This window comes from Lissotriton vulgaris, chromosome 2_1, assembly GCF_964263255.1.
Source record: "Lissotriton vulgaris chromosome 2_1, aLisVul1.2, whole genome shotgun sequence".
NCBI classification, from domain to species: Eukaryota; Metazoa; Chordata; class Amphibia; order Caudata; family Salamandridae; genus Lissotriton; species Lissotriton vulgaris.
The window spans coordinates 143927999-143950662 of NC_141687.1; the positions used below are offsets into that span (position 1 = coordinate 143927999).

At 43.8% G+C, this 22664-nt stretch overlaps 1 protein-coding gene across 1 annotated transcript in view; it reads right to left on the bottom strand.

Moving 5' to 3' along the window:
• Positions 1-22664, bottom strand: part of LOC147729701 (dynein axonemal heavy chain 17-like) — a 1258223-nt gene that overhangs the window by 759006 nt on the left and 476553 nt on the right. The window contains exons 26-27 of the mRNA XM_086954021.1: positions 18306-18413; positions 9561-9758 (exon numbers count right to left, since the gene is read on the bottom strand). Coding sequence (XP_086810147.1) covers positions 9561-9758; positions 18306-18413 — 306 coding nt within the window. The remainder of the gene's footprint in view (positions 1-9560; positions 9759-18305; positions 18414-22664) is intronic.

Sequence of the window (22664 nt, forward strand, 5' to 3'; positions counted from 1 at the left end):
TGGATTCCATGTACCTTAGGTACATTTCCAATTGGTACTGCGCCACCTTATCAGACCCTGTAACTCAGGGCATAGGTGTACCCAGGGCCTACCAGGGGCTGAAGCATGTATTATGCCACCCCTGGATGGCCATCTAAATCTGACACAACTGGCTGCACGACAGCTGGGGCAAGGTGGTGTAATCACCCTTTGCTTTAGATATAGTATACCTATATCTAACCCTAAAATGGACACACAGATTCCTATCAGTCACTCCTATGGCAGGCCTTGACAATCCTGAAGGCAGAGTGCTTGGAATCGTGTGAAATGGTGCTCTGGCATGAGCTGAGCCCGTTTGCAGCTTGCGGAACCAAGTCCTAATAGCTGTTCCATGATAACGCAAACCATATACTCTTAAGTGCATTATAATCCTCGCGGTTAAATGCTAACTTTGGTATTGCTTTATCAAAACATGTCGAGTAAGGTGTCATGCGAATTGGAATACTAACCCCTCGCCAATTCTGGCGACGGGGTTAGCATTCCACCCTTCTAGAGGGACACGACATGTATGTAACTGTGAACCCCGGTTAAAGTTAAACGAAGCCTCAGCTCCACAAAATGGATGCTGCCACCACAGACACGAGTCTGACCTCCTGCTGCTGGGAGTCCTTCCAGCGAGGAGAGCTTGGACAAAGGGTTTCCTGTCCGGGGCGGTGCTAGCACCATCCCAGACAGGGTTTTGTGTATCCTGGGTAGGCAGGGCTTTACAGGAAGGTGACTGCTGAGTGGCACCCCGGTGCTCACTACGCATAGGCCGGTCAGAACCAGTTCCAGGGGCACACCAGCCCCTGGCCTGGGGGAAGTCCGGCATGGGAGAGGGGTGTAACCACCCCCCTCCTAGTCCCACCCATAGGCAGGACCTAGTCACCGGGTCAGCCCCTTTTCTTAGTATAAAGATAGGAGCGGGCCCCCTGTTCAAATTAGATCATCTTTGGAATCAAGACACGACTTTCTGCGAAAGGACATCAAGATTTCTTCTTCAAGATTCTCCCTTGTGACTAAGGAGTAGTCACCCTGCATCCGCAGGCACCATCTAAAGAACACTGCGGTCTGCTGCAAGTCCTTCCTCAGGAATTCGACGACCCAGCTTGACGAGACCCGGCTTCCCTGGCACCTCTGACCTCTACTCACCTCTACAGCCAAGCTGAGAACCGTGAGTGCGACGAGACCTCGAGGGACCGACGATCGCCAAGACTGCACGACTTCTTTACAGCACGCCCGCCGAGTGTTCCACTGGTGAGTGCTTTGAGGTCCGAGAAGCCCCGACCCTGAGCAGCTCCAGCACCGAAGATCAGCCTCCCAGCATCTCCACGATCTGCGTGGGGCCCTTCTGCTTTTTGCTGCTCACCGCGTTGTTTGGCTACTAGCCCGCTGGCTTGTGGCCTTCTTAACGACGCCCGACGACATCACTGCTGCTGGTCTGGTTGCTCCAGACTGGCCCTTGCTCCCTTCCAAAAGAGGAGCACCCGGGACCCTCCTGGTCCACTCAAGACGCCATTTTAGGTCCACCGCGTGGGCTTGAATTTGCCAAGGCTTTGTTGCCCAATCCTGGGTCCAGCGACGCCGACAGCTTCCTCCATCGTGGGACAGCTCGCTCCTCCATCCTGGTCGCCGACAACGCCTCCTGGTCCGTGAGATCTGCAGAGCACAGCGTCACCCACTCACCTAGTCGAGGTGACTACCATCCCGTGCCCTCCTGGTGCCACCTAACTACTGGCTAGTAGTCACGAACTTGGTCCCCTCTGCTTTCAGGTGTCATCCCTCTTCAAGATCCAGGCTTGGATCTCTTCGAACTCTCTTCACTGGTCGCCTGCCAGCATCTTTCTTCCAGGCTCCTGGTCCGTCTACGAGGATTCCCGACGTCTTTTGAGACCTATGCAGCTGCAGCCCCTGGGCTAGGTAACTTCGGCATTTCAGTGCCCCAGCATAGCCTCACTATCCAAGGGTCAGAATCCACTTTCGTTTTCCTCCTACCAGGTCGGGTTCGCCCGAGAACACTAACTTTGTCTTTACTAGCTACCATAGACTTTGTCCCGCATCACGCGTAGTGCACACACTGCACCCGAGTCCCTTGGGTCTCCTAGAAGTAATCTAACGATTCTATAGTCAAGTCCTAGCGATTCCAAAGCCTATTAGTACTGTACTTACCTGCTAGTAATTTCGCATTCCACTTTCAGAGTATATGGTTTTCCGTACCCCTCGGGCATTTGTATATACCGTGCTAACTTAAGTATTTTCGTAAGAGTTTTGTGTTGTGCTTAGTACCCTGTCCTCATAAAGAGTACAGGGCTGTTGTGATTTTAATAAATACACTGTTTATTTTCATAACACTTGTGTGGTGTCCTTTCACTGGGTGTTCAAGGGGTATATGTGTGGTATAACAGCTGGCTTAACACGCCCTCTCGAGTCTTTAGCCTTAGACTGCTCGTATCCATGCTACTAGGATGGCTGGTCTATAAGGTTGACTTACAACCAATCATCAATAAGGGTTGCTGGACTGATACATAGTGTTCACTAGAATAGTGAGCACTGCATATCAGGCCACCTTCTCACAATCGCAATTTACCACCAACCTGAAGTTGGTGGTATTTTGCGATTCCTTAAGGCACAATTCTCACGACTTGGGTGCTTCCTACATTGCATTTAAGGAATCGTAATTTGCAATTCCTTAAATGCAGCCGCAAAATAAAGAATCGCAAATTTTGAGATTCCTTATTTTGCGTGTGGCTTTTTGTGTGCACCATAGCACACTGCCCAAATTGCGATCGCAAACGCTGAAATTCTGCGAATTTCAGCATTTGCAATCGCAATTGGGCTACCTACATATGGCCCCACATGTATTATTGTAATTTAGATGCAATATGTCTGTGGAGTGCAATCCCCGCTTGTCGAATACAGATCTATGTAGGATGTGTGCTCATAACATGTTATGCTGTGATCCTAAAAGTGTCTAGCTTTATTGCTAATTAAGCTGTAAACGCCCTGTGATTTATTACGACCTGACAGTGTAATGTGAATATATCTATAAAATCTTAATAAACAGATCAAATAGTTCAAGACACAGATTCAATGGGGCATATTACCTAAGACTGCGCCGGCAAAGACAGGGAAAGATATTTTGCACTGGTTACGGTCACTTTTTTTTACTGCAAATTGCACTTTACATCAAGGTAGCATTACATAGGTAGCACTTTGGTAGATCAGCACAAGCACCCCATAGTGTTTGAGACAAAGCTCCATCTTCTAAGATAGTCAGACCAGGCTGTGCATACAACCATTATGCCTCCTTGAAGCAGGTGCATTTCTCCAAACATTTGCATACATAGCATCTGCGCTGGACTGTGTACAAAACACATGCACAGTGTTTTGCAAAAAGTCTAAGCATATGAGATTATACTGGAAGGGTCTACTTCCAATATTAAACCTATGCAAGACATCACACACACACATGTGCATACACATGTGCACCCTATAGTAAAAATACTGTGCATAGTATTAGGCAAGCCTGTTTAGTATTACAGCTCTGAACTGCTTTCTCCCATTTCACAACGCAGCAAACTTTGGTTCCTGTGTTAACCTAAAAATGTGTAAATCTGCTACAAAATGTCCCTGGTGTGAGTGTCAAAAACCTTTTCACAGATTTTAAACCCAACATCACCCAGCCGTTGGGTGGAAGAATGGTAGAGAGGCAGTGAACATTAATAGGGTGGATTTTTCACCACTTTCTGCATCAGTCATCAATACATTCTGGTATGAGCTGTTACAACAAGCAGTGTTTCTCACATGGGGAAAGTTCTTTCTATGCACAGCCAGTGCCAATAAGTATTTCTTATTACAGGCCAAAAAATCATTTGAATTACACAGTGAGGGAGGAGATTGGGGGTAAAAATGATATTTTAAAAAAGAGTACCTTTCGCTGCCCCGACACCAACGTGCCTAAATCCCAGCAGTCTCTGGGAGCCGTAGCCAATGCAGACACTGCTCTCATTCTATCACAGCAGCGCCACGATTGCTGTGAGCATCCTGGTCTGCCGCCCAGACACTGCCTATGAGCCTGCTGCTTTTCTCCAACCTGGCTGTGAACACTGCTGGGTTGGAGAAATACAAGTGGTCATGTCTGTTTGGCTAGACTAAGATGGCCGGCCAAACTTACATGCGCACTTCTAAGTAACCACCACTCCTGTCTGTCATGGCTTGGCAAACCCCGCACACACGCACCGTCAGCCAGTGTCTGTCACAGAAAAATAAAATGATATTATTGTTTTAATATCAATCAATCAATCATAGTTTATTGTATGTGATTACTTAAAATTGTTACAAAATTAAAATATAAAAAAATATTAAAAAATATATATCTTTACATACACGAATGATAAAAGCATCCAACAATGTCACCACCCTATAGCAAGTGAATATGCAACTTTTAAGACCCAGTTATTAACTAAAGTGCAAGTGCTGAGCCACCAGCATGTAATGTTATAATTTGCATAATAAATACATTTTCTGAATAAATCTTCTGTGTAGCAAAATACCACAATATTGCTTCAAACTTTCTGCGTTCATTGTTTTAAGGTAAATCAAGCGAAATGAGCTTATCAGAGGATGGCAAACTAACTAGCCTGATTGAAGTAGTAGGTACCTGGAGATAAGTGCAAGTTTTTAAAAACAATCTTCAGAAATCCTACTAATTAAATTGTCCCTTGATAAATGTAGCATTTAGTCCGTTTGTTGCATGAATGAATAAACTAAACCCTTGTTGGCATTATTCATGCTTTTTTTTTTATTTTCCTCCAGATTAACTTGCAGTAAAAATGTCCTTCCTGGTGCCAGATATTTTACTCCCCAGCAGGACAAAATTATAGAGGACCCTTCCCTCCAGTGAATCACGCCTTGCCTGCACGTGCAAATGTTCAATTCATTAAAAATGAGTTTTAAATACTGTCTCCTGAAGTCATTGACTGCTGGACATGCACATAGCAGGTGAGTTAATGTTTCTTTAAAAAAGCCACATAATCGACAGCGTGCTGCTTGTTTTTCCAAGATGGCTGTAGGTCTTTTGAATCGTGCATGCTCATCCGATAATCTGTAAAGCTCTTTTTTAACTGCTAAATTGGGCTACTAAGTAGGCTTGAGGATATTATTGTTTTGATATCATTTTATTTTTCTGTCACTGAATCTGACCAGTGAGGCGATGCTCCCCTGCCATTAGGGAGGAGCTGCCCTGAATTTACCTATCATGAACTGTGCGAGCATCCTTCAATGTGTGGATCTGTAATGCACACTTTCACTTCATGGGGTATTTGGTGCTCAATAACAAATGTCCTTTGTACCTAACTCAAAGGTACCCTTTTTATCAACCCTGGAAGGAAGGAAGGCTGAGTAGATCTGCTGGAATTGTACATGTGATTGCTAGTCCACTGAAGCACATGACTCAAAACTCAGGGAATACTGTGTATTCCCTAAAATATACCACATGCATTTCATTTTTGACCATTGTAGCGTCATCTAGCTACAAGCCCCACAGGTCCCCGTATTCACACATTTGATGTCTATGTTGAGGGAGAGTCAGGAGCACAGCACAAGCCCTGATCACCCTGGCCTCCTTTAATGTCTACGTTCTGGCAATGAAGCTAGTCATTGCTTCCTATCTCCCATGTGCATGGAAGGACAGGGAACTGCTCACACTAGCAGGCCAATGACTTTAAATGAATCTGGGAGCACACCTCAGTGGAGGGACTTACTGCACACACATTCAATGGATTGCTTGCTTTCATTCCAGACCCTAATAATGGGTTGTGTCTGCCCACTTCCTATTGGCCCATAGACCAGACACAGGCTACAGTGCTTGTGGTAGTTGAGGTTGTTTGACAACTGGGTCAACTACATCCTTTTCTGCACGTACCTCTCAGGGTAGCGAGGGCAAGCAGTCACATGCTTCGCAGGGGGGAGGGAGGGTCAGAATTCACTAGTCAGGCCACAGACACAATAATGCAGTGAAAGCAAAGTGCTTATCTTTTATGTAAAAAGTAAGTATTTTAATCCGCAGAACTACATACTACACAATTCTAATGACATATGGGATAGCAAACTAAGTTGTGTTAAACAGTGAAGACTACACTTCCTTCTTCCTGGTATTGTCTAAGTAAGCCCCTTCCTGCCAACAGGGTCAAGATCCCTTACATACAACCCCCAACACACAACGTGTTTAGTGAAGATTAGGAGCAGGAGAAGATGGTCTAAAGGTAAAATATGCAACTCAATTCACTGTTTACATCTTTGGCAAACTGTTTTAGCATGTGCAAAATATTTCTCTACGCATGTTAGTCTCTTGTCCCAGGTGAAGGCTAAGCCCTATGCTTTACCTGCTGGTTTGATTGTGCAGTCTATGTGGCCATGCTTCCCACCCTTATGGTACTGGCTCCTCTCCTGCAGGGGCCATGCCGGCAGCATCACTTAGGGCCATGCCGGCAGCATCACTCAGGGCCATGCCGGCAGCATCACTCAGGACCATGCCGGCAGCATCACTCAGGACCATGCCGGCAGCATCACTCAGGGCCATGCCGGCAGCATCACTTAGGGCCATGCCGGCAGCATCACTCAGGGCCATGCCGGCAGCATCACTCAGGACCATGCCGGCAGCATCACTCAGGACCATGCCGGCAGCATCACTCAGGGCCATGCCGGCAGCATCACTTAGGGCCATGCCGGCAGCATCACTTAGGGCCATGCCGGCAGCATCACTCAGGGCCATGCCGGCAGCATCACTCAGGACCATGCCGGCAGCATCACTCAGCAGGGCCATGGCGGCAGCATCACTCGGGGCCATGCCGGCAGCATCACTCAGGGCCATGCCGGTAGCATCACTTAGGGCCATGCCGGCAGCATCACTCAGGGCCATGCGGGCAGCATCACTCAGGGCCATGCCGGCAGCATCACTCAGAGCCATGCCGGCAGCATCACTCAGAGCCATGCTGGCAGCATCACTCAGAGCCATGCCGGCAGCATCACTCAGAGCCATGCCGGCAGCATCACTCAGGGCCATGCCGGCAGCATCACTCAGGACAAAGCCTGTACACCTGTCTTTCTGCAATTGAGGCCTCCAGGCCAATTAATCCTTTCCCCTTTGGCAGAGACACAGTTTTCACAGTGAAGGCAGGGGCGCATCCATTCTCTTAAGCCTGCAGCAAACTGCCAGGCCACACCAGATGTTTGTTCTGGTTCAGTCTTAGGCAGCGCACATTAAAAAAATATGCAGAGTAACTGTGCGGACCCCTTTATGGCAAGGGTTACTCTTGGCTCCATTCTCTGGACAAGTCAACTTTCTCTGAGTTCTCTTCACAGTGGGAATATGCTGTGCATCTCTGCCTGGACAGCCTCTCCGCCTGTAGTGCCAAGTAGACTCCTTCTCTCCTTCAGCTGGTAGGTAGGCATCTAGACGCTACGGGCTGTTCCTCAGCTCCTCCATCAGAAAGTACAAACATCCCATGTGGCAGGCATACCCCAGCCATGATGGCACAGCAGCTCTTCAAGTTCTCCTTTCCTGCCTTGGGCTAGATGTGGGCAAGAAGAACTTGGGACTGCAACAACAGGAGAGGGTTTGGGTCACATATTGTGCACATTTCCCAGTCTAAGATTTCAGAACCAGTTTGGGTTGGTTCTTTTTCAAGTGCCATTCTTAAGCTGCCCTCCAGACACATTATGTTGCAAAGTCATGTCTAGCAGAGAAAGGAATGTTTGAGCTGGTTTAAAGTAAGACTACCCAAAACACTGGCATAATAAAGTGGGAGACCAACAGGATGTCATAATGTGTCCTGAAGCCGTAATCAAGTACAGAATAAAGGTCTGGCCCTGCCTAAAATGTCCTCACCTTGAACAGAAACTCTCCCCTCTTAAGCCCTCAACCCAATTATCAACTAAATGGAAGTGCTCAGCAGAATTAATCAGAAGGCCCTTGCTAACAAGGTTCAAATTTAATTTGCAAGGATATCAGTGGAGGCCTGCACCAATCAGGGGCGGGGGTGGAGGGTGTTAAGGAAATCTAGAAAAACGTACCTGCTTGCCCTGTCTCTCCTCCGCGTCCTTCGTTGTCTCTCCCGGTCAGAACAGGAAAGAGGAAACATCAGGCTCCCCATAGCCAACCACAACATTGCAAAGAAGCGTTGGGATTGGTCTGAGCACCACAGTGAGACAGGCAGTGGGAGCTGGGCATGTTCTGCACCCAGGTTGCAATGCAGCCTGGGTGGTGAACATGCAAAGTTTGCATGAATGTTTGGCCGTCCCGAGGCGGCCGGCCAAACATCCATGCGCACTTGAGTAGGCAAATCACTCCTCCCCCTGCTCCTGTGTGTGCAGTCCGCCACGCCCACATAGCTGCCGCAGCAGGGGAATATAAAATAATAACATCGAGTGATTATCATTTTAGGTTTCCTTTATTTCACTGCTGCTTCGCAGTGAGCCGACGCTCCTCCGCCTTAGCAGAGGAGCTGCCATTGAAGGGTGGCCCTATCTCCTTCCTCCCTCCCTTCAGTGACTGGATCTCCACCGTCCACTGCAGGATTGCAGGCATTACTCTTCTACAGTCTAGTGGAAACTGTCCTCATCCTCAATCTTGTCGATGCTAATACCAGGGGCATTCAAAATGGATTCAACGGGCCAGTATTCATACTCAATGCAACACACAGAGTCCCACCACCATACATGTACTGCACATACATGCACTCTGAGTTTTACATAACAGTAGCACATTACACAATTTATGACGGTAGGCTTCCCTGCTTCTTAACACAGAGAAAATGGGCTGGCGACACTGCAGATACATAGATCATGGGACTCCAGCACCACAGAATGATATGATGCACCCAGGACATGAAGAGCAGTCCATTGCCCGCTATTATGGCATGGTTTGTGAGCCATTCTAGGTCCACAGAACTGGACATTCAATTACCATTAGTAGGCCTAGGCCTCAGCGCACACGCTAGATTAGCTTGGTGCAAGCACAAAAATAAAAGTCAGGATAGCAGATTTACATCCAGTTGAGCGCACAGGTCAGGGATACATACTCGTTGACAGTGGAGGATATATTGCAATCTCAACAGGGTACAAATGAAAAGATGTGCAGCCAGGCTCAGGCTCTTCATCAGTGTTGCTGCAAAAGGCCTATGAGGAAGTGAAAGGGGTCAGAAATGAGCCGTGTATGTCTTGTGTCTTCTCCACACTTGGCTTGGTCAGACCAAGTGTAGTAGAAAGAAGACAGCATCTTTGTAGGCATCCCCTTGCATAGAGGGGTCATGCATACAAAAAGGCTGGCTTTGGCCATAACACAACACTATGTTTAAAACGTGTGAAGGTCAGGCACGTGGAGCACACAACAAGCTACCCAGACATATGTGACCTTTAAGACTAGGGCTTTCAAGTTTTACCCCTTTATATTTACAAGTGCTTAATGCACACTAAAGTCATAAAACACATTTGATGATGAACCAGATAGATTTGCTCTCTGTTGCAGCTATGGCATATCTTACCTCTAACAATCCACTCCTGGATTTGTGACTCCTTGACGAGCACTGTCAGCAGTGCCTCCATGTACTCCCGGTAGTGCTCCTCAGAAATAATGGGCAGAGACTGATTATGCTGAAATCCCGGCTTGACGACTGCCATCCCTTCTGTAGCAGGGTGATCACTGATGAGATCTTCTAGTCTGAGCTCACTTTCATCAGAATCTGAAGAAATAGATCATACAATTTAAGGAAAAATAAATGGGATCAATCAGCTTTAGCAAAGATCTTGTTAATATCAGACTACAGTAAGGCGTTACTGTGCCACACATGCTCCTGCATGCCTGAGAAGAAAATAGAATTGGCCTGATATACTCTCCCAGTTCACAAACCAGGGATGTGCACAGCGACTAGTCTGTGAACGGGGATGCCATCTGCGATGCTACCTATGTATGAATGGGTCGGTTTGTAGGGGTTTACAAAATGCTCTGCTTAATGTCTACTGTAGGGAATGTGCAATTTCTGCATGGTCGCCCAGATATTTCATCCTTTTCTGGATTCTGTTTATGATGGCATTACAAGACTATGTACTGTGACACTGCTATATGCACTCTGGCCATACATTGATCCCTTCAAATAGGTTACAACCAATTGATCTATTTAATTTTCTTGCCAAACCATGCTCAATGGCACCAAAAGTGAACCAATAGCACTGAAGTTTAATGTTACATTTGGGCTACAGTGTGTATTTAAAGCTCAAAAATATATGGCTGTCAAGAGCAGCACTGCTCTCTGGCTGGACTGTGGTTTATAAGCACTGCAGTCACATAGAACAAGGAAAAGCATCTTTGCCATGTAGGAAAACCTATTTTTATATATTAATAATTCCATGCTAAAGTATGGCTTGTAAGCCCACAGGGCAGAGCAATTAATATTTAAAAATACATATTTGAAAAAAATGTGTCCTCACAGTCACTGAATGTCTATAAGCAGTAGGGTTGAGCTACATTCTCCCGAAACAGGCCTACATATAATGAATATTTCATTGGCCTTAATTCATAACTTTGCCTGGGTAAATGTTAGCAAAATGAATCAATGCTATGTTCCACTCAGTTATAAAAATCCAATTTAATGGTGATTTCAGATTTTTGATAATGGTAGATGAAAACTAACTCTTTGGCTCCCTGGGCCAAAACTGGCTTCGAACCAGCTTTGCCATTTGGCTCATCTCCTGAGGCTCAAGAAGAACACTTCCCTCCAGAGGACATAAGTTTGGCCTCGGAGTTCATGAAAGCAGGGTTGTTGTGAGCATCTTGCCACTTTACCGAGGACATTCTTAATACTACCGCTACCAGGGTCTGAGCAGAATTTCACTTGTGTTGAGACCGAAACAGGATGTGTTTATAAGGTTGGTAAGACAGACTCCCAGTTCCCAAATTAAAAACCCACTTTCTGATAACTATCAATTAGTCAGGTATCATTTATGAATGCCTAGGAAAGCAGGGATGGTTGCCTGAAAGGATCAGCAGACCACCATACTTGCACGTGTTTCCCAAACAGGACTTTTTTTTAAAAAAAGTAACCCATGTTCGTTAAAGAGACAGGCACTGCTTTAAAAAACAAACATTCCCAATTTTGCAGCACACCTGATCTCCTAAGACCCTCAGACGTGATCCCTAAAGGGGAAGTTGTCCCACAGGGAGCATCAGCGAATCAGTTACCTCCCCAACCTAACAGCTAGTACTTGTTCAATGTTTTGCAGCCGCAACTGGGGTCACACACCATTGATTCATTTGAGACTCGCTAAGCGGAGGGGAATCCTCTTTCACACCAGCTCCTGTTTGCTATTCAATAAAGGTCCCAGAATGCCATGCGCGAGCCAGAAGTATTTTCCGACTCAAAAATTGGATTTTGTACATTGTGAAAAGATGTTTTAAAAAACTTTACATAAAAAGTAAAGGAGGCCCCCTTATCTGTCAAATCTGGGACAGGGGAGTAATGTTGAGAAACAGGGAAATCCCACTGGTTAACCACAAAGGTGGTTAGAGTTATTCTGGTGGTGCCCAGAATCTTGTTTTTTAGCAATACCAATCACACAAAAATATATTACAAAACGTTTTACACAACTTATTCAGCTAGACATAGGCCAACCATTGTAGAAAAGATGTCAAATACCATTTATACCTATATAGCAAACATGTTACTTATTTTGGTCAAAGTTAGAGAAAAAACAGGAAAAATGTTTTTAGAAAAATATATCATTTGTGTGTTTATTCAAGATCACAAAATTATCGCAATGGTAACAAATAGTTAAAAAAATGTATACAGTATATCAATTAAAAACATATAGGATCAAAGCTATAAACAAAAACAATTTATACAATGTGAAGTTAAAAATATTCGCAAGAACGGGGGAAATGTAATTTACCTGATCAGTTGCACCTGTAATCTTATTTACATTGGGGAAACCTCCAGAGAGGTCCGTATACGGCTTAATGAACATAGATCAGCCCTACGTACCAATAAGATAGGGGCCCCTCTAACTGAACACTGGAAAGCAGTTAAACATGAGATCAGTGACCTTCGCTGGTGTTGCCTAGAGCATGTAAGCCTCAGCACAAGAGGTGGAAATCTGACCCAAAAAAGAAAAAGACGCGAACAATTTTATATGTCCAAGTACAACAGTGTTCGCATCGGATTGAACAGTAGAGAAGACTGGGAAAAGATAATTTAAATCATGCAGCATCATACACAGGCAGCAATTAGGATAAGATAAGATAGGGTACCCATATCGATAGTAGTGTTTCTCAAATAGAATCATTTCCATTCATTCCTTTATCTGAAGACGATAAAATGCCTGCCTTGTAGATAATGATGAAATCATCTATTTACCTATCTCCCCATCCCCTCACGTGGGATATAAGCATACAGGCACCTTTTTTCATACTAAATTTCAGCTTGATAGGCATGTGCCACTCTAAGAACGAATTATGTCTAATTAATTAAAATACGCTAATATCCACATCCAGCAGTACTGGTATACAATCAGTATATTATCTAGCCTTGACGCCTTTTAGCGCGCCACACAGGTTTTGATGCATACAACCAAATTGCCACGCGGTCGACAGCGAGTCAATCAGTAAGTAGATGACTCACAACTCCCCATCCCCTGCCGTGAAAGTACACACACGTCAAATGTCCTTTCCATACCGTAATTTAGCTCAGTACACATGTGGTATTTTACTACGAAGTACCTTTAATTAATGTAAATACGCTAAAAATCACATCCAGTATTACTGGTATAAAAATAGATATATATCGGGCACTGACGCTCTTCAGCGCGCCACACAGGTTTGTTTGTATACATCCGAACAGCCATGTGATCGACAGTGAGCCAATCAGCGAGTGGATAACTTTCATCCAATCACCAGACTCGGACCATAAAAAGGCTCCAAACCGCGTCTACCCCATACTCTTAATTTTTGCAGAATCCACGAAACGCTGCCGGAGTAGGAGCAGGGAGGCCGAATTCGAACTTTAAGGTAAGCTGAACGCGACCGGTTCCTTGCGCATATTATCCGCACTGCGCTGAATAGATCCCTGTTTTTGGTAGTATGCAGGCTAAAAGATCCGCCGTGCACCGTATAACTCTAAGTAACATAAGTGTGACAGGCTTTTACTATTCAGGACGCCCAGAGTAACGTAATAGAATACTACCCGCAATGTCTTCCATACTGAATACACGTTGTTAGAGCTAGCACCTAGGAACACGTGTCTATTAAATTGCTGTACGCCCAAACAATATAACTGGGACACTCGAGGCGGGTTATATAGATTTAAAATACGGAGTACATCTCCAAAAGACCCGATGGGACATGATCCACATCAGGCGGTGCAATTGCACCCACGCTGTGACGTATATGGTTAAACAGGAAGATTCAATTACCTGCAGGCTCGATATTATTAACACACTGAGAGCAACATATGTATCGAACTTTATGCACAGACACAACGCTTTAAATCAGCTCACATAGTAATATCTAGAAACAGAATAGAAACAATGTGAAATAATGTAGAACATATAATGAACCGAAGGGCCAATAGAAATGGTAAATATAGCACAGCCGCCCCCATAAGCAATGCACTATTATTTTGTATATATAACACGAGTAGGTACACACATGGTACCTGACGGCAAACTATAGCAATCAATTTAATAGGAGCATCCTTTCCATAAATTCCCTTTCTCTACCAACAGTGTCAGGAGAACCCCCGTCAACACATGAATGCCGACCTCAACACAAGCTAATTGAAAAAGCTCGTGTAATAACGATGTGCCAGTGATTAAAATCTGGGTAAGTGTTAATGATAGAACTTTCCAGGACATTTGGGAATCACCCCTTGGAAAACAATATGGTAATAGATATTTATTTATCTGCAGTTAATCAGAAAACCAATATCGGTGGCTCCTACTACCAGAGCGTGACCCTGCCCATTGAAAGCACAAGGTAGACGCATTGCGTAAAAACTATCCATTTACCACTCTATACGCCTAGAAAATCAGAGCAATTAGTACATTTACGAATATTCTACTGTCATTTATCTACAGACATCAGAACTGCCCATGCTATATCCAAAGTCATGAGAACATGCAGTTCAGCTAACACCCGGATTTTATAATCGGGCGCCTGGTCCTCTATGATTTATCTGGAAGCCAGTATTTCAACTCAGGTAACTAATGCCATTGTTAGAAATCACATATCAGGTGACAACATAGTGCAAACATCTCCCTGTAAGCACATGCTGGTATTTACTAATGGTGACCACTACAGAAGCTGGTATGTTTTGACAATACCAATAAAGTTACCAACAACTAGGTTTTGACTAGTGCCAACTGTTAAATAGTCATAATATGCTCTATATCTTTAGCCAACAGGAATTGTTTTTGTAAATGTGTTTGGTCTGCAAAACAAAATATCTGTAAACACAAAAAAGTAATTGTGTGTTTCTTTTTAGAACTTGGTCCTGAAGAAGGTTTTAACTGTTTCTCCAAAACCGAAACGCCGCGTCGACCCCCGTTCTTGCGAATATTTTTAACTTCACATTGTATAAATTGTTTTTGTTTATAGCTTTGATCCTATATGTTTTTAATTGATATACTGTATATATTTTTTTAACTATTTGTTACCATTGCGATAATTTTGTGATCTTGAATAAACACACAAATGATATATTTTTCTAAAAACATTTTTCCTGTTTTTTCTCTAACTTTGACCAAAATAAGTAACATGTGTGCTATATAGGTATAAATGGTATTTGACATCTTTTCTACAATGGTTGGCCTATGTCTAGCTGAATAAGTTGTGTAAAACGTTTTGTAATATATTTTTGTGTGATTGGTATTGCTAAAAAACAAGATTCTGGGCACCACCAGAATAACTTTAACCACCTTTGTGGTTAACCAGTGGGACTTCCCTGTTTCTTAAAAAACTTTACTACATGAGTGGCTAAGTCACATAAATCCTGTGATTCAAAACGTGTAATGAGTCACCTAAACGTTTATAAGGTCCTGTTAATGTTTAAAAACGTAAAACGTAAGTAGACGTCATTTTGGATAAATGAAGTGTTTCAGAAAAGGACAGTTTAGGGAATTCTGTACCTTTAATTTAATACAAAATATAATATGTCACGTGGTCTATTTGCACTTTTCACTCTGCATAATAGTTAACATATTTTAAATTGTAGCATTTCTATTTTTAAAGTCTGCTTTCTGTTAGGATTTTATGTTAGGACCTCAAGGTAGCCTGTGTCCTGATATATGGCATGTTACTAAGAGGATGACCATATTTAAGCCTCAGAACACTCTCCCCCTACTGCTCCGCCTATTATTGCTGAGTTGGATGCCAGACGTTCATTTTACTGAAGGTCTATTCACTTGGCCTGCCTCTGAAGCAAATGAGCACATACCTCTGAGCATCTCGGGTTTACAGCAGCCATCGAACTCTCATACTGCAGTCACACAGTCTTACAGTGCAGCAACTCTTGAGAATCTTCCAGTTCCATACCTGCATTGTCACTAGAGCCGATGTATTGCTCTTGAGGCGTTCCAAGTCCGTTTCTATTTAATTTACTATTTACACTTTGCAGGTTTTGGTTGTTTTCTAGGTTGTCTTTAAGAGAAACATTTTCCAAAGTTGCCCTTGAACATCTCCGTCCTTTCTATGCTTCAAAGCAGATTTCCGGTTTAATTCAAGTGCCAGTATACAACTTGCCTCCAATCTCTCCTGTTGGACATTTGCCCTTAAGCAATAAGTTAAATGTCTTCAGTGAGCTGCAGCACTCTATGTGCCACCCATGCACTGACAATGTAAACATGACTACAGGCCGGCCACCAGTAGCCTAGATGTGGGGGTTTAAACTGCAAATTTCTCCTGTCAAAATAAACCCCGTTTGAAAGCCTAAAACACACCTTTTAAATAATTATAAGTCACCCTTAGGTAAGAATTACAGCTCTTTAAACCAGGGTGCATGGTCCTTAAAGGTAGGACATATAAAGGATAATGCTAAACATGTCCTTACAGTGACTAGCACCTCAAAACTGTTTTTACTGTTGCACGGCTGGCTGTTCTATAGAAAATCATTGGGGTACAATATTAAGTTTAATAAATGTTATATTCGCCTCAGAAGTAGATATGACAAGCCCAATTCACTGCAAAAGTGTAATGTGCAATACATATTTTGGAAGATGTATTTTAAAATGTCGCTTTTAGCTGTCCAAAAGTGCCTGGAAATTAAATTTGCATTTTGCTCTCTCGCTCCCTTCTGCCAGCCAGTAATTAGCATTTCAATGGGTGTAAATACGGTGAGAATGTGCTCCCAGGGCAGGGACCCAGGGCCTTGGGTGTGTGGAGGTACTGTGACCTTCACAAAATGGCTTGTGTGCTGTGCTCAAGGCATTGATTTACTTCTCAAGGAGTGTTGCCAGTTTGACTAGAAAGATAATAGAGAGGGCAGGCACAGGTGTGAGCTACATCTTTCTGTGACATGGTAGGCCTCCATTGAGTGCCTGGGCACAGACCTGGGCCCTTCTGTCAAGAGAAAATCATCTCCCCTCACCCAATTTCCTATGTTCCTGTCCTGGGAGTAAATCACACTTCACTGCAGGGGAGCCATCAGCTGCTGTATAATTACAGAAAGACCTTGGAGTCTTGGGCAGAGAAAATTTGCTTTTTTTTCTAAACTATCTTTTCCATTAAATTGGATTTTGTCTAACAATTACCAGAGAGTCCTTGAAAAAGTTTTTTTGTAGCTGTTACCAAAAAACAAGTAGCATTGTAAGTTGTAATAATGCAATCCAATGTTTCTCTACGGGAACAGCCAGCCTTACCAGAGTGAAAATAGCTTTCAAGCTTTTTCACTGTAAAGATATGTGGAACATTAAACCTTTGCATGTCCTACTTTTAAATAATGTGCACCCTGTCTTTAGGGGCACTAAGGCCTACCTTAGGGGTGATTTATTATTATTTAAAAGGAAGTTTTAGGCCTGTCAAAAGAGTTTATTTTGATAGGGCGAATTGGCAGTTTTTAAACTGCTCTGCCAGGATACAGTGGTAGGTCTGGGGTCGGGTTTGCTATGTCACTGTAGTGGGTGGAACAATGTGTGCTACAGTCCACTGGTGACATTTAACTTGCAGGCCTTAGGTACAATGTACTAAGGACCTATAGGTAAGTTAAATGGGGAAATCATGAGCAGCAATCTTTGAATATTTTTGGCATACGTCATTATGGGGTTACTTTTTCAAGTCAGCTGACACACTTTGAAGCAATGTTTTAGCCAACTTAAAAGGTTAAAGAATGATAACGCATGTCAAACACATTCATAGATGTTTGCCTCCAATATTACTGCTCATGCACTGTTCTTATCCGTTTGTATTTTTGTTTTATTTAATTTTTTCTTGTTATCATTGAGTCATGATTCTCATGGTGACTTAAACTTATTCGCTGGGAGTCACATGACATGTATTGTTACAAAAAAGTGAATAAATACATTTTACAAAAAAATAGATGTTTGCTTGTGCAACCATTTTTCCATGTTTTTGTCATATTTTATCAATACTTTTCATTGCCATACTATATAATTAGTATACCATTCCAAGATGACTTAATGCATTGAAATCAAAATGCCAGCCATGTTGGAAGAGTAAAGAATGTTAAAGTATGTCGACAAATTATTGTGATCACTGCCCATCTTTGAATGGTAAACTAAAAATAAAGAATGGAGAAAATAATTGTAATAGGGATCTGTCATCCCCTAGCAATAAATAAATACATCAATTAATTAAAAAAAGAAAAAAAATATTAAAGAAAAGAAAGTACACATTTGTTCAAGAGCCTTGGCAACGAAGGTGACCACTTTTAAGGTGGACATGCATAGCATAACAATAAATGAAGACCACTGACTCAAAGGAAGAACATTTTTTATTTAAGCCAGGTCTAAAAATTGTGTTTGCTTTCAGGGATTAAAGCATACTTATAGCAGAAAAAATTGTTTTCTACAATCAATGCAGACACAAATGTTAGCTGAGATGATTTCAAGACCAGTTACTGTTACACTTGTTGTACTGGGACTTATATTTACTTTTTATGCTAGGCAACCATTTCAGAATTGGCCATTTTTTATACCAGCAAAACGTTTTAAAAGGTAGAAATGAATAGGTTAAATTACTAAAATTAAGAAAGTTGTAATACAGAAAGAGACAATATAGTATTTACCAAAATTGTCATGGCTGAGTTCAACTTCAGGAATGACTGTTGCATCTGTTATGTCCTTTTGCTCGGGATCCTCCCAAAAGAACTGCACAGCAAAATCTATCACTCTTCCTGCAGCAAAAACGAAAAGACAAAATCAAGAAAATCACTGTTTAATATCCTTTTTTAATTGTCGTATCGCTTAAAATAAAAAGATCTGCAAATGAAGAAGCTTTACTGGTTTAGGTGCTTTCCATTATGTCAGCTGCAATGTTTATTATTTCTGATCACACAACTAAGTATTTTAAAGTTAGTGTTAGAAATGGGAGTCTCTAGTTGGAAGAGGTAGGTACCTTTGAACCAAATAGGGACCCTTGCTGCTAGTCAGGGTAAGGGGGAAACACAATGTAGATAACCCCCGCTCACCCCCTTGGTAGCTTGGCATGAGCAGACAGGCTTATTCCCAAGGCAATGTGTAAAGTATTTGCACCAACACTCACAATCACACAGTGAAACACCATAAATGGACACCACACAGGTTATTATAAAAAATAATGTTATCTTTATCTAAATTAGGCAAGACCAAAACGACAAAACTCCACATACACAATTAATTCTCTTCTTGGAAAGCTTCTTTGGAAAGTTTCTTACGAATCAAGATGTTATTATCAACACAAATACAGATTTGGTAGGTTCTATAGGCCTCCTGGAAAATGCAACACAGTCACAGATGTATTTTTCTTTTAGCAGGTCAGTGTTGGCTTTGAAAACATTTTGTCCTCAGTGACTGGCACTTGTTACAGGTGCAAGCTGCCCCTCGTGGCTTTTAAAACTCTGTGCCTCTTAATCCGCTGACTCTGTGGTCAGCGCTGCCACACTATGCCCCCAAATGCCTTGAACTGAGGTAAATTGCTTCTTTTCAACAGGCCCCAGTACTGCAACTGTCCACCGTGCCAATACAGGCCTAAATCAGGGCAAAAGTTACTAATGGTTCCCCACCACGTAGGTAAATGCAGGAATAGGCCCCCACAGGCCCCGGCAATTAGATTAATGGGCTCTCAGCAGCTCGGCCACACGATCAGTTGCCGACCCTGTCTGAGGCTCAGATTGCACTCACACTGTCCCCGGCCGGCCCGCCAACCAGACTCCAGGTCTGGGCAGCCCCACCAACTCCTAATCCGCTTATGATATTACAGTTAGTAGCAGTGCAGAGCGGAGTGTTACCTGGGGAGCTGGTCTTGAGCGGCAGTCTGTGCCTCGGGTGATTTCAGGGACAGAAATCTCCTTGTTTGAGGGCGCTTCACGTGGGAGGAACGGTACCGCCTTCCCGCACCTCAACACAGCTTCCTTTCGGCTCTGGCTGACATCCTGCTGGGCGACTCCCTCTTCAGCGGCCGCATGTCTTGGGTGAATCCCGGTTGCCAGGCAACGGTCGCAGCTGGGCAACTCAGCACAGCTTTCCTTTTCTTTGTGATTACGATCTCGGGCCATGGGCGGTGACGGGGTGCGCTATGTCTTGACCGGTCCCACTTCTCCCCAGAGCTCCACGCAGACACACCTGGGGCGCCGGAACACGCACTTGGCGATGTAGAGATGATCTCACCAGTAGAGCGCTTCTCAGGAGTATGAGCTTCACGGGGAATAGTCGCGGGGTGCAGTTACACGAACACAGAGCTTAAAGGGAGGTTTTGCAACTTTTATATCCCTGAGTTTCCTGCAACAGGAGGCCAGCTCTTCACAGGCCCTTGGAGACTTGTTTCCTTCAGGACACAGCACACAGCAAAGTCCTTATCAAACAGGGGTACACACACACAGAAAAATCTCTTGTCCTCTCCTCAGCATACTGCAGGCCAGCCCTAGAGCACACAGCAAGGGCAGTACTTCTCCTCAGTTTCTCCAGCTGTTCTACTTTGGCAGAAGTTCTTCTGGATCACGAAGTAGTCTTATTTTCAGGGGTTTAAGCTCTTACTTTTATACCCCAAAAGTCTTTGTTCTTTATGTGTTAGGGGTCCTGGACCCAGTTCAAACCAGTTCTGGGTGCACTCTGCCAGTGCATAACGTCTTCCTTTGTGAATGTGGGCCAGGATCTTCACATGCACCGCAGGCGGTGGAGCCAGCATTGTGGATGGCAGGCACAGCCCTATTCAAGCCCAGGTGCTACTCCTCCCATCCCTCCAAATGCAGATATGTCTATTCAGCCTAGTGCTGACTCACCCAGTCTCCTGTAGCCACTCCAGCCCCTGTCACTCTCAAGCCAGACAGTCAATCCACAAACAGGCAGGGGCACACAGAAAGGTTGAACAAGAAAATAGCCACTTTCTAAAAGTGCTATTTTCAAACACAGAATTAAAAAACATCTTTACTAAAAGATGTGTTATTAAATTCTGAGGTCAGGGATACCAGATTCCAATTTCCTATCTCACTCCTATGGAAAGTTATGCAGGAAAACATGTCATACAGAATTCCCCATTCTGTCCTATGGGCAAGATAGCGTTCCAATAGTGAAAAACGAAATTGGCAGTATTTCGCTATCAGGACATGGTACACACATCAGTCCATGTCCTACCTTTCACATACACTGCACCCTGCCCGGAGGGGTACCTTTGGCGTGCTATAGGGGTGCCCTAGGTGCATGGAATGGGAAAGGTAGGGCCTAGCCAGTGGGTGCACTTGTCAGGTCAAAATGTCAGTTAGCAACTGCATGCAGGTACTGGATTGGCAGGCCTGAGAGATCTCTTTGGGGCTACTCATGTGGGTGGCACAATCAGTGCTGCAGGCCCACTAGTAGCATTTGACTTACCAGCCCTGGCACACTTAGTGCACTTTACTAGGGACCTACTGGCAAAACAAATATACCAATCATGGATAACCAATCACCATAACAATTTACACAGAGACCATATGCACTTTAGCACTGATCAGCAGTGGTAAAGGGCCTAGAGTCCTATCGCCAACAACCACAGGTCAGGAAAAACAAAGAAGGAAGAAGCAAAATGTTTGGGTATAACCCTGCAAAAAGAGCCATTTCCAACAGTTAGCATTTCAGTTTACAAATCTGGATAAGATACATTCTGATAATCCAGCTATTTTAATGGGACTTGAGTACACAGCAGCAACATTTAAAGAGATCCTTTCCCTTCAAACTTATTGACGGAAATATTTATTGAGCGCTAAGGGCACCCTGTAGTCTATAAAGACATCACGCAAATGTAAATTTGTGATGTCAGGGTACAAAAGTACCTATTCAGCAACCACCTATTTCAGAGACACTTAAAAACACATGTTGATCAATGACGGGCTGAATCAAATGTAAACTTGAACAAGCTTTGCAATGCAACAGGTCTCACATTTGTGAGAGTTTAAGCTAATGACATTGTAAATGACAATGCCTTTTAGTTATCTGTTTTCAAAACCAACACATAAATAAAAGGCATTGTCATTTACAATGCCAATGGCTCAAACTTTCACAAATGCGAGACCTACTGCATTGCAAATGCTTGTTTTGTGGTAGGCACAGGGAGATTAAGTGATTTAACCAGAATCACAGGATGTTTGAGCCACTGCCGAGAGTCGACCTGGTTCCCAAGCCACAAAGTCAGCAGCTCTGGCAGTAGTGCTGCATCCTCTGTTACTGCAAGAATTAGATTTTATAGCAGAGTAACTGAAACACACAGCTTCGCATAGGAGCAGGGAGGGCTCTAGGGAGTGTTCAATGAAAGGTGTTACAACTCAACCCTGTAGCAATCATTTCTGAGCAACCATATTCCTAAATTTCTCTGTATCCATATGGTCACGCAAACTGATAACATATTAGAAGCCTCCAAACCCTTGTAGCCCCATGCATCTGATCAAATGTAGTAATGTGTTACCTGGTACAGCTATTACACATCTCCCCTATTCTACTGCAGGATTTGTGTAGCTCGTTTCCCGCTCCTAAACTTCAAAACTTCCCCCAAACAGTAAATTCGTAAGCCCTGGAAAAGCTGTTCACGCTCACTAGGCGGGGTTGTTTTGGTAGTGCACCGGCTCTTACCATTGCAGATGTAGGGGAGGGTTGCGTGATCTACACAGTACAGCTCGGTGAACAGAGTGGCCACTCCGCTTTCTCACACAGCCTGCAGTACGGGATTTTAGCTAACTCTGGAGTGCAGAGTAAGGTTCACTATCCTCTGAATCTACCACGCGGGATCCCCCAGCCTCACATCAAATGGTTCAAACTGCTCTCCAACAACAAAGCGTGTTGATTGTGTACACCTGTGTAATGCAGTTATTATAACCCTGTCTGAGGATCCGTTGAAAGCAGGAGTGGTGGTGAATGTTTAGTGAGCAACATTTATATCCAGGAGCCTCCTATGAATGGGAAGTTAAATAGGGGTGACTCTA